This window comes from Meles meles, chromosome 4 (genome assembly GCF_922984935.1).
Source record: "Meles meles chromosome 4, mMelMel3.1 paternal haplotype, whole genome shotgun sequence".
Taxonomy (NCBI): Eukaryota; Metazoa; Chordata; class Mammalia; order Carnivora; family Mustelidae; genus Meles; species Meles meles.
This window is the reverse complement of record NC_060069.1, coordinates 88,019,317-88,031,950: the sequence shown is the minus strand read 5'-3', so window position 1 is coordinate 88,031,950 and position 12,634 is coordinate 88,019,317. Positions and strand designations below refer to the sequence as shown.

The following is a 12,634-nucleotide window of genomic DNA, read 5'->3' as shown; positions in this document are numbered from 1 at the left end:
TTCTATCATCTAAAATTCCTCTCCTCTTTCTGATCCCCTCAAATATGAGAAAAATTGTTTCCTTACCAGACAGGAAGTCTTGGTCATTACTTACATAAATATTTATGTAAAATGTTCTTCTAATTAGTATATTCAATGTGATATCTGGAGTTTCTCAAGTGATATACACATTTAAATAATAAATGTCTGGATCGCCTGGAAGATTCAGTCAGTTAAACATCTGCCTTTGGCTCAGGTCCTGATCCCAGGGTCCTGCATTGGGCTCCTTGCTCAGTGGGAAGCCTCCCTCTCCCTCTGCCTGTTCCTCCCCCTGCTTATGCGCTCTATCTCTCTCTCTCTGACAAATAAATAAAATCTCTAAAAATTAATTAATTAATTAATAATAAGCTTCTTACTAAAATACAAAGGTATCTTTCCCTAGTTGTTCAGAGCAGGCTTCTATATATTAAACATTAATCAATACGGATCAGTGGGAACTGAAAAAGAAACTAACCTCAGATTGTGAAAGAATTGGAGTCCAAAACTGTTTGTAAATTGATCATTTAAAATGCAAACTTTTTCCCATAGGAATTATTTAATAAATGATGGTTATAGTTCCAGACTAATCAATAAAATTCGACTCATTCTAGACACAGTATTAATGGAACCACCCTGAGACATGTACTCTTAGAGTTAGCGTCAAGAGAGAAAGAAGAGAAAGAGGAAAATTTCCTCCCTACTTTCAAGGACCCAAGCTCATGGCACCCAAGGGATTCTAAAATATTAAGTTTATTCCTTCCTATCTGTTAGTACCCTTGTGGCCAAGCTGAAACAAATATTTACCTCTGCCCTAGTTTTCAGTTATGGAGTTCACCCAGGCTGCTTTTTAATCTTTGAGATTCTTTAACCTTGACATTTTCACTTTTTTCCTAGGCAAAATCCAACTGATCTCAACCAGATGTTAAAAGAACAAATAAGTAAATTAATAGACATTAAGGCGTAAATGACTGCTAGCCCACAAACCTTTTATGAAGCATTTAATTTTTAACAGAGAATAGTTGTTTACCTAAAGGAATGCATACTTCTAAACTGGCATAATTTCAGAAATTTTAATAAACTGAAAAATCAGCAAAATGTAGGGAAATCCTTCTGGATGAGGAAGAAATAGGTCATATCTCCCTAAGAGACTAGCCCTAGTTTCCATTATATTTATCCCTTCTTTTCATCATCTTCTGTTTTAGAAACCACATATTTCTAAAAGTACGGAGGTTTTTTTTTTTTTTTTTTTTTTTTTTTTGGTCTGTTCGGTTTGCTTTTGCTTTTGGTTTTGATTTTTTATCCAAGGTGAGACCCAGGCTAACATTAAGTATCTTCTATAAGATCCTTTCAGGAACAAAATGTGAATTACTTCATTAGCTCCGTAGAAACCAGTCTCAATATGCTATACTCATAGCTTTTAAGCTATATGCTATTTATTCATTCTTCTGTTCTCTGGCTGTATTGTTTACTTTAAATTTTTTTATTTATTTCTTATTTATTTATAAACATATAATGTATTTTTATCCCAGGGGTATAGGTCTGTGAATCGCTAGGTTTACATATTTCACAGCACTCACCATAGCACATACTCTCCCCAATGTCCATAACCCCACTCCCCCTCTCAGAACCCCCCCCTCCCCCCAGCAACCCTCAGTTTTTTTGTGTGAGATTAAGAGTCACTTATGGTTTGTCTCCCTCCCCATCCCATCTTGTTTCATTTATTCTTCTCCTACCTCCCTAACCCCCCATGTTGCATCTCCACATCCTCATATCAGGGAGATCATATGATAGTTGTCTGTCTCTGGTTGACTTATTTCACTAAGCATGATACCCTCTAGTTCCATCCACTTCGTCGCAAATGGCAAGATTTCATTTCTTTTGATGGCTGCATAGTATTCCATTGTGTATAGCTATAACACATCTTCTTTATCCATTCATCTGTTGATGGACATCTAGGTTCTTTCCATAGTTTGGCTCTTGTAGACATTGCTGCTATAAACATTCGGGTGCACGTGCCCCTTCAGATCACTACGTTTGTATCTTTAGGGTAAATACCCAGTAGTGCAATTGCTGGGTCATAGGGTAGGTCTATTTTCAACATTTTGAGTAACCTCCATGCTGTTTTCCAGAGTGGTTTCACCAGCTTGCATTCCCACCAACAGTGTAGAAGGGTTCCCCTTTCTCCGCATCCTCACCAGCATTTATCATTTCCTGACTTGTTAATTTTAGCCATTCTGACTGGTGTGAGGTGATATCTCATTGTGATTTTGATTTGGATTTCCCTGATGCTCAGTGATGTGGAGCACTATTTCATGTGTCTGTTGGTCATCTGGATGTCTTCTTTGCAGAAATGTCTGTTCATGTCCTCTGCCCATTTCTTGATTGGATTGTTTATTCTTTGGGTGTTGAGTTTGCTAAGTTCCTTATAGATTTTGGACATAAGCCCTTTATCTGATATGTTGTTTGCAAATATCTTCTCCCATTCTGTCAGTTGTCTTTTGGTTTTGTTAACTGTTTCCTTTGCTGTGCAAAAGCTTTTGATCTTGATGAAATCCCAATAGTCCATTTGTGCCCTTGCTTCCCTTGCCTTTGGCGATGTTCCTAGGAAGATGTTGCTGCGGCTGAGGTTGAAGAGGTGCTGCCTGTGTTCTCCTCAAGGATTTTGATGGATTCCTTTCTCACATTGAGGTCCTTCATCCATTTGGAGTCTATTTTCGTGTGTGGTGTAAGGAAGTGGTCCAATTTCATTTTTCTGCATGTGGCTGTCCAATTTTCCCAGCACCATTTATTGAAGAGGCTGTCTTTTTTCCATTGGACATTCTTTCCTGCTTTGTCGAAGATTAGTTGACCATAGAGTCTATTTCTGGGCTCTCTATTCTGTTCTCCATTGATCTATGTGTCTGTTTTTGTGCCAGTACCATGCTGTCTTGATGATGACAGCTTTGTAATAGAGCTTGAAGTCCGGAATTGTGATGCCACCAACTTTGGCTTTCTTTTTCAATATTCCTTTGGCTATTCGAGGTCTTTTCTGGTTCCATATAAATTTTAGGATTATTTGTTCCATTTCTTTGAAAAAAATGGATGGTATTTTGATAGGGATTGCATTAAATGTGTAGATTGCTTTAGGTAGCACAGACATTTTCGCAATATTTATTCTTCCAATCCAGGAGCATGGAACATTTTTCCATTTCTTTGTTTCTTCCTCAATTTCTTCATGAGTACTTCATAGTATTTTGCATATAGATTCTTAGCCTCTTTGGTTAGGTTTATTCCTAGGTGTCTTACAGTTTTGCATGCAATTGTAAATGGGATGGACTCCTTAATTTCTCTTTCTTCTGTCTTGTTGTTGGGGTACAGAAATGCAACAGATTTCTGTCCATTGATTTTATATCCTGACACTTTGCTGAATTTCTGTACAAGTTCTAAAAGTTTTGGAGTGGAGTCTTTTGGGTTTTCCACATATAGTATCATATCATCTGCAAAGAGTGATAGTTTGACTTCTTCTTTGCTGATTTGGATGCCTTTAATTTCCTTTTGTTGTCTGATTGCTGAGGCTAGGACTTCTAGTACTATGTTGAATAGCAGTGGTGATAGTGGACAGTCCTGCTGTGTTCCTGACCTTAGCGGAAAAGCTCTCAGTTTTCCCCCATTGAGAATGATATTTGCGGTGGGTTTTTCATACATGGCTTTGATGATATTGAGGTATGTGCCCTCTATCCCTAAACTTTGAAGAGTTTTGATGAGGAAGGGATGCTGTACTTTGTCAGATGCTTTTTCAGCATCAATTGAGGGTATCATATGGTTCTCATTCTTTCTTTTATTAAAGTATTGTATCACGTTGATTGATTTGTGGATGTTGAACCAACCCTGCAGCCCTGGAATAAATCCCACTTGGTCGTGGTGAATAATCCTTTTAATGTACTGTTGGATCCTACTGGCTAGTATTTTGGTGAGTTATTTTTTGCATCTGTGTTCATCAAGGATATTGGTCTGTAGTTTTCTTTTTTGGTGGGATCCTTGTCTGGCTTTGGGATCAAGATGATTCTGGCCTCATAAAATGAGTTTGGAAGTTTTCCTTCCACTTCTATTTTTTGGAACAGTTTCAGGAGAATAGGAATTAATTCTTCTTTAAATGTTTGGTAGAATTCCCTTGGGAATCCATCTGGCCCTGGGCTTTTGTTTGTTTGGAGATTTTTGATGACTGTTTCAATCTCCTTACTGGTTATGGGCTTGTTCAGGTTTTCTATTTCTTCCTGGTTCAGTTGTGGTAGTTTACATGTCTCTAGGAATGCATCCATTTCTTCCAGATTGTCAAATTTGTTGGCGTAGAGTTGCTCATAGTATGTTCTTATAATTGTCCTTATTTCTTTGGTGTTAGTTGTGATCTCTCCTCTTTCATTCATGGTTTTATTAATTTGGGTCCTTTCTCTTTTCTTTTTGATTAAGTCTGGCCAGGGGTTTATCAATCTTATTAATTCTTTCAAAGAACCAGCTCCTAGTATAGTTGATTTGTTCTATTGTTCTTTTGGTTTCTATTTCATTGATTTCTGCTCTGATCTTTATGATTTCTCTTCTGCTGGGTTTAGGGTTTCTTTCTTGTTCTTTCTCCAGCTCCTTAAGGTGTAGGGTTAGGTTGTGTACTTGACACCTTTCTTGTTTCTTGAGAAAGGCTTGTACCGCTATATATTTTCCTCTCAGGAGTGCCTTTGCTGTGTCCCACAGGTTTTGAACCATTTTGTTTTCATTATCATTTGTTTCCATGAATTTTTTCAATTCTTCTTTAATTTCCTGGTTGACCCATTCATTCTTTAGTAGGATGCTGTTTAGTCTCCATGTATTTGGGTTCTTTCCAAATTTCCTCTTGTGATTGAGTTCTAGCTTTAGGGCATTGTGGTCTGAAAATATGCAGGGAATAATCCCAATTTTTTGATACCAGTTGAGACCTGATTTAGGACCCAGGATGTGATCTCTTCTGGAGAATGTTCCATGTGCACTAGAGAAGAATGTGTATTGTGTTGCTTTGGGATGGAAGGTTCTGAACATATCTGCGATATCCATCTGGTCCAGTGTGTCATTTAAGGTCTTTATTTCCCTGTTGATCTTTTGCTTGGATGATTGGTCCATTTCAGTGAGGGGAGTGTTAATGTCCCCTACTATTATTGTATTATTATTGATGTGTTTCTTTGATTTTGTTATTAATTGGTGTATATAGTTGGCTGCTCCCATGTTAGGGGCATAGATATTTAAAATTGTTAGATCTTCTTGTTGGACCGACCCTTTGAGTATGATATAGTGTCCTTCCTCATCTATTATAGTCTTTGGCTTAAAATCTAATTGATCTGATATAAGCATTGCCACCCCAGCTTTCTTCTGATGCCCCTTAGCATGGTAAATTGTTTTCCACCACCTCACTTTAAATCTGGAGGTGTCTTCACGTCTAAAATGAGTTTCTTGTAGGCAATATATAGATGGGTTTTGGTTTTTTATCCATTCTGATACCCTGTGTCTTTTGATTGGGGCATTTAGCCCATTAACATTCAGGGTAACTATTGAGAGATTGAATTTAGTGCCATTGTATTTCCTGTAAGGTGACTGTTAGTGTATATTGTCTCTGTTCCTTTCTGATCTACTACTTTTAGGCTCTCTCTTTGCTTAGAGGACCCCTTTCAATATTTCCTGTAGAGCTGGTTTGGTGGTTGCAAATTCTTTCAGTTTTTGTTTGTCCTGGAAGCTTTTTATCTCTCCTTCTATTTTCAATAGCCTAGCTGGATATAGAATTCTCGGCTGCATGTTTTTATCATTTTGTGCTCTGAATATATCATGCCAGCTCCTTCTGGCCTGCCAGGTCTCTGTGGATAAGTCTGCTGCCAATCTAATATTTTTACCATTGTATGTTACAGACTTCTTTTCTTGGGCTGCTTTCAGGATTTTCTCTTTGTCACTAAGACTTGTAAATTTTACTATTAGGTGACGGGGTGTGGACCTATTCTTGTTGACTTTGAGGGGGGTTCTCTGCACCTCCTGGATTTTGATGCTTGTCCCCTTTGCCATATTAGGGAAATTCTCTCCAATAATTCTCTCCAATAGACCTCCTGCTCCCCTCTCTCTTTCTTCTTCTTCTGGAATCCCAAGTATTCTAATGTTGTTTCGTCTTATGGTGTCACTTATCTCTCGAATTCTCCCCTCGTGGTCCAGTAGCTCTTTGTCCCTCTTTTGCTCAGCTGCTTTATTCCTTGTCATTTGGTCTTCTATATCACTAATTCTTTCTTCTGCCTCATTTATCCTAGCAGTAGGAGCCTCCGTTTTTTATTGTACCTCATTAATAGCTTTTTTGATTTCAACTTGGTTAGATTTTAGTTCTTTAATTTCTCCAGAAAGGGCTTTTATATCTCCAGAGAGGGTTTCTCTAATATCTTCCATGCCTTTTTTGAGCCCGGCTAGAACCTTGAGAATCGTCATTCTGAACTCTAGATCTGACATATTACCAATGTCTGTGTTGATTAGGTCCCTAGCCTTCGGTACTGCCTCTTGTTCTTTTTTTTGTGGTGAATTTTTCCACCTTGTCATTTTGTCCAGATAAGAGGATATGAAGGAGCAAGTAAAATATTAAAAGGGTGGCAAAGACCCCAGAAAAATGTGCTTTAACCAAATCCGAAGAGACCCCAAATCGTGGGGGGGAGAAAGGGGATAAAAAGTGGTTCAGAAAAAAAAAAAGAAAAAATTAAAAAAAGAAAACAAATAAAGAAAAAATATAAAAAAGAAAGAAAAATATTTATCTTAGATAAACTAGTTTAAAAATGTTAAAAAGAAAAGGGTAAAAGTTTAAAATATTTAGCAGAAGAAGAAAAAAATTTGAAAAAAAAATTTAAATTAACCGCAAGACTAAAGTATCATGGGGAGAAAGCCATGAGTTCCATGCTGTGCTTTCTCTTCCTCTGGAATTCCGCTGCTGTGTCCTTGGTATTGGACCTGCTTTCCTTGGTAGATGAACTTCGTCCTGGCTGGATTTTTTTGTTGCTCTTCCGGGGGAGGGGCCTGTTGTAGTGACTCTCAAGTGTCTTTGCCCAAGGCGGAATTGCACCGCCCTTACCAGGGGCCGGACTAAGTAATCCACTTGGGTTCGCTTTCGGGAGCTTTTGTTCCCTGAACCCTTTCCGTAGAGTTCCAGAGGATGGGATTGAAAATGGCAGCCTCCCTGTCTCTGGCCCAGAGAAGCCGAGAGCCCGGGGCCCCACTCCTCAGTGTGCCTCCAGAAAACAGCACCCAATCACTCCCGTATCCCCAGCCTCCGGCTGCGATCCGAACTCTCCCAGCCTGCGACCGGTTCACGGTAACCCCGAGCTGAGAGCTCAGTCCTCGGCTCTGTCTCTATAGCCGGCTTCCCCGTTCTAATCCTTGCGAGCTCTACGACACTCCGACACCCCTGATCCTTCTGTGACCCCGCAGGACCTGGGGCCACGCTGACCCCACATGGGCTTCACCCCGGTTTAGCCTCTGGAGCAATGTCCCTCAGTGGAACAGACTTTTAAAAGTCCTGATTTTGTGCTCTGTTGCTCCACCGCTTGCCGGGAGCCGGCCTCTCCCCCCCCCCCCGCAGTCTATCTTCCCGTCATTTTGGATTCACTTCTCCGCCAGTCCTACCTTTCAGAAAGTGGTTGATTTTCTGTTTCTAGAATTGCTGTTCTTCTCTTCGATCTCCCATTGGATTTGTAGGTGTTTGCAATGTTTAGATAAGCCATCTAGCTGATCTCCTGCTACCTGATGTAGTCTCAGCCTGCTACTTCTCTGCCATCTTGACGACTCCTCCCTCTGGCTGCATTATTCGTCGAACATTTATCATCTGTCCCCTGGAATAGGCTGGGGCCTCCAACAGTAAACAAGATTATTTGAAACAGGCCCTACCATCAAGAAGCTGACATACCAGTGGAGAAGACAGGTCAACAGACAGTTAGAATATAGTGTCAATCCCTGCATCCAAAGTGCCAAAGTGGCTTAGAAAATAGAACATCCAATTGCCCAGACAAGTCAGAAAGGCTCCACAGAGGATGTGACATTTGCTTGTTTGTGGATACTAATGCTCCCATGAATGAAAAGAGAAGAAAAAAAGTATAAAAAGTATTTAAAAAGTATAAAAAGAGGAGATAATGGGGACATGAAGCAAAAACCTTATATAAGAATAACTACCTCTTGGGAGAGGCAAAGAGGCCACTTAAGAAACTCTTTCTTCCTAGTGTTCTCGCTTAAAATCTGGCTACTTGAGTCTCATCCCTCTCACAGCACGACTTTACATCAAGATGAACACTAGCTAGGTGTTTATATTTGTTCAGTTCTCCTGGATGCCAACCACAGCTATCCTGGGAAGATTAGTAGTGTCTTATTTTGTCCAGGATACTTTGCTACAGCAGGAAAGTACAGCCATGCTCTCCTAGGGACCTGCTCCTGGTGTAGCAAGAGGATCTTTACTCAGCACCCTTTTCCGACCCAGCGAGGCTCACCTGTGCTGGATGCTGAGCTTTTACCTCAGAGTGTGCCCGTGCCACATGGTGTGATGTTACTACCCTCATGGCATCCTCAGCCTTCCTCCCATGGGTTTTCTGATGGACTCTGCTAGGGCAGAATATGTTGATTTTCTAAATCACATAAGTGAATAGCTTGATTACTTATTACGTAAATTATTGAAGCAAATATTTGCACAAGTCTTTATGGAGCTCATTCTTGAGCATCTGATTCTTCTGAAAATCCTAAAGAACTGCTACTATCTTAAGCCCCAATGAAAGACATGTTTTATTGATAATCCTGACCTATTCTGCTCACTTGACATTCTTGTTATACAGATGTTAACCTCAGAGTTCACTCCAGAAATGGCTGGCAAGCACATAAGTTAGGAGAGTCAGTCTCTTGTGCTAGACCGAGTTTGAAGTTAAAGAATAAAGTTGGTATTGCCTGAAGTGGCCTGGGAAACCATGACAAGAATACTGTTCCACAAAGTTTTGAGCCCTCCCCCTTATCCCTTCGTAAATCAGTTCCCACAATGACCAATTTCCTCCGTAACCTAGAGGCAGCTATTCTGACAACTTCAGGGAGGATGCTAATAAGGTTTATATTTAAGTAAAGATTGTGAAATGAAAGAAATGGTTTGATGAATAAGATACAGATGTGTTACATTTCTAAGGTTAAAGACAAATTAATTAGCCTTGTCTACCTCTGGAAAAACTCAAGTCTTCCTCAATAACTAATTTAATTCATTGTTATTTTCTGAGATTTAGATTAGGAGTTTTTTAATTAATTTGGAAGCTAGGATTTACTTCTAGAAAAAATGCAAAGGACCTAGATAAGTTTATTGACATAGGATCCCCACTTTCATTTGTCTGGAAGGTATTTATGACTTCCTAGAAAAGCAATATGTTCTAAAAACTGATTCAATGTGTAAATTAGACTTTCTTGGTTCAGTTTTTCTCCAAAAAATATGATCTGTTTTTCCCTAAGACTAAAGTTGAGTTACAGTATTTATGATTGAAAAATAAAACGACGTGTTTATAACTGAAAGTTCAATTTTTTTTACGTCATTTTTATTTTCTTTAGGTGCATCTGGCCTAGTGTCTAAGACTAATTAACCCAAGAAAGCAAAATGATTCTCAACTCTTCCACTGAAGATGGTATTAAAAGAATACAAGATGACTGTCCCAAAGCTGGAAGGCACAATTACATATTTGTCATGATCCCTACTTTATACAGTATCATCTTTGTAGTTGGAATATTTGGAAACAGCCTGGTAGTGATTGTCATTTACTTTTACATGAAACTGAAGACTGTGGCCAGTGTTTTTCTTCTGAATTTAGCACTGGCTGATTTATGCTTTTTACTGACCTTGCCATTGTGGGCTGTCTACACTGCTATGGAATACCGCTGGCCCTTTGGCAATTACCTATGTAAGATTGCTTCAGCCAGTGTCAGTTTCAACCTCTATGCCAGTGTGTTTCTACTTACATGTCTAAGCATTGATCGTTACCTAGCTATTGTTCACCCAATGAAGTCCCGCCTTCGGCGCACAATGCTTATGGCCAAAGTCACCTGCATCATTATCTGGTTGCTGGCTGGCTTGGCCAGTTTGCCAACTATAATCCACCGAAACGTATTTTTCATTGAGAATACCAATATCACGGTTTGTGCTTTCCATTATGAATCCCAAAATTCAACCCTCCCCATTGGACTGGGCCTAACCAAGAATATACTGGGTTTCTTGTTTCCTTTTCTGATCATTCTTACAAGTTACACTCTTATTTGGAAGACGCTAAAGAGGGCTTATGAGATTCAGAAGAACAAGCCAAGAAATGATGATATTTTCAAGATAATTATGGCAATTGTGCTTTTCTTTTTCTTTTCCTGGGTTCCCCACCAAATATTCACTTTTCTGGATGTATTGATTCAGTTGGGCATCATACACGACTGTAAAATTGCAGATATTGTTGACACTGCCATGCCTATCACAATTTGCATAGCTTATTTTAACAACTGCCTGAACCCTCTCTTTTATGGCTTTCTGGGGAAGAAATTTAAAAAATATTTTCTCCAGCTTCTGAAATACATCCCCCCAAAGGCCAAATCCCACTCAAGCCTATCAACAAAAATGAGCACACTCTCCTACCGCCCCTCAGATCATGGAAATGTATCCACTAAGAAGTCTGCCTCATGTGTTGAAGTTGAGTGACACACTTGAAACCTGTCAGTGAAGTAATCTTGTGAAAGAAGGAGCAAGAAAAACATTCCTCTACAGCACTTCACTACCAAATGAGCATTAGCTACTTCTCAGAATTTAAGAAGAAAACGGTTTTATGGTCTCAACGAACCATTCCAAAGCTCTGAACAAAAGCTTTTCTTTCCCTGTGCAGCAAAACAAAGCAAAGCCAGATTTTGCATTAGATAGATGAGGGCCACTCAAAGAATGATGTCAGAAACTGGATGAATGTGTTGATTGGAAAAATTTTACTGGCAGAAATATCATCTCCCCAGTCTGTTCTTTTTCTGCTATTTTTGATTTCCACATAAAGGTATCTAGAATATGTTAAACTCTGAGAGGGGCAACAGGGGATCAGAGGTCAAGACAGCTCTGCCCAATTTCCAAAGGGCAGTAAAGCTTTTGTCCCTAGTTACCTATTAGCAACTCTGACCCACTTGTACCTGCTACTGCACATTTTGTACATAGATCTGCTAAGCAGTAATTGTCAAGTTTCAGAAACTTTTGTGAAATTCAACTAATGTCTTATAGATTCACACTGCCAAAATATGCCATCTAATAGGTTTATTTGTATATAGATACTAAAAAGTCAGATATAACCCAAGTAGTAGTGTCTTCCTAGTCATATCAGTTTTGTTTCATATCTGAGAAGTATATATATTTTGTGGTAAAAAGATTATATATCATAAAGTATGCCTTACAGTTATAAAAATATATGTTCTATCTGTATAACTATATCTCTAAACTGTTGTTACTTGATTAAAATCTGGCAAACATATTTACAATAAAATAATTTTATTGTAATGTTTTAATCTTCATTACTTGTAGTGGATATTGATTTATTTTTAAAATGTCAAATATAATTATGAACACATTTCCATTTAAATTTTAATACAACAGATAGTTTAATGTATTGCTTATAGATTCTATATTCTGCCATTGGAAAGGTAAATAATACATTTTATTCCATTTTAGTCCAGCATGTAATAAATACACCCTTTTGAGTTTTTCTTTTTCATGCAACACAGAAAAAAAAACTCATTTCTTGTAACATGAAAATAAAACATTATTTTATACATAATTTTTTAAATAATAGGACTTTTTAAATTACACATGTGATCATTGTAGGACACGAAGATATAGGAAAGCATAAAAATAAGTTTTGTTTAGTTCTCCTGCTTAAAAATTGCCATTTTTCACATTTGCGTACATTTTCTTCTACTTTTTTTGTATTCATTATACATACATACATATACAAATCATGATATTTGAGTCAGAATATTATAGTACTTTGTATACAGATTTTTTACTTAATGTAATAGCTTGTTAGCTTGCTACACCATTAAATATTTTTCTAGAATATTTTAATAATTGAATAACATTACAAAATATAAACATTCTGATAGAGTTAGCTAATCCTGAAACTGGAACATTTAGCTTTTTTTTGATTTTTCAATAATAAATTACACTGTGATAAATGTTCAAGTACTGAATCTGATACATTTCTCAATGCAGTTCTAGAAGTGGTACAACTGAGCATACAGATATAAATATTTTTAATACTCTTAATAAATGTTACCAAATATTTTCCAGAAAACTTATAACAATTTATAATACTACCGACTATGTATGAACATATCTCACCACAGTCCCAGCAGCATGGAATATTTACTAGATTTAGACAAAAAGGAAATTTTACTGTAATCCAGGTACTGCATGCAAGAACTGGGATGCAGATACCCTAAAGAAAGTACTGTAGTACTTTAAAGAAAGTACTGTAGTACTGCTCCCCTTAGGCAATTGCCTCATTTTTCTCCCTAGAGGACTCGCTGGCTTGGAAGTCCACAAGGAGCAGGCTGATATGATCATCTGACTCAATAA

At 38.1% G+C, this 12,634-nt stretch overlaps 1 protein-coding gene across 2 annotated transcripts in view; it reads left to right on the top strand.

Annotated features, from left to right (window-relative positions):
• Nucleotides 1-11,557, top strand: part of AGTR1 (angiotensin II receptor type 1) — a 56,017-nt gene extending 44,460 nt beyond the window's left edge. For both annotated transcript variants that reach the window (XM_046002623.1, XM_046002622.1), the window contains one exon: nt 9,601-11,557. In XM_046002623.1, the coding sequence (XP_045858579.1) occupies nt 9,647-10,726 (1,080 nt within the window). In that variant the 5' untranslated portion in view covers nt 9,601-9,646 and the 3' untranslated portion in view covers nt 10,727-11,557. The remainder of the gene's footprint in view (nt 1-9,600) is intronic.
• Nucleotides 11,558-12,634: the final 1,077 nt, after the last annotated feature.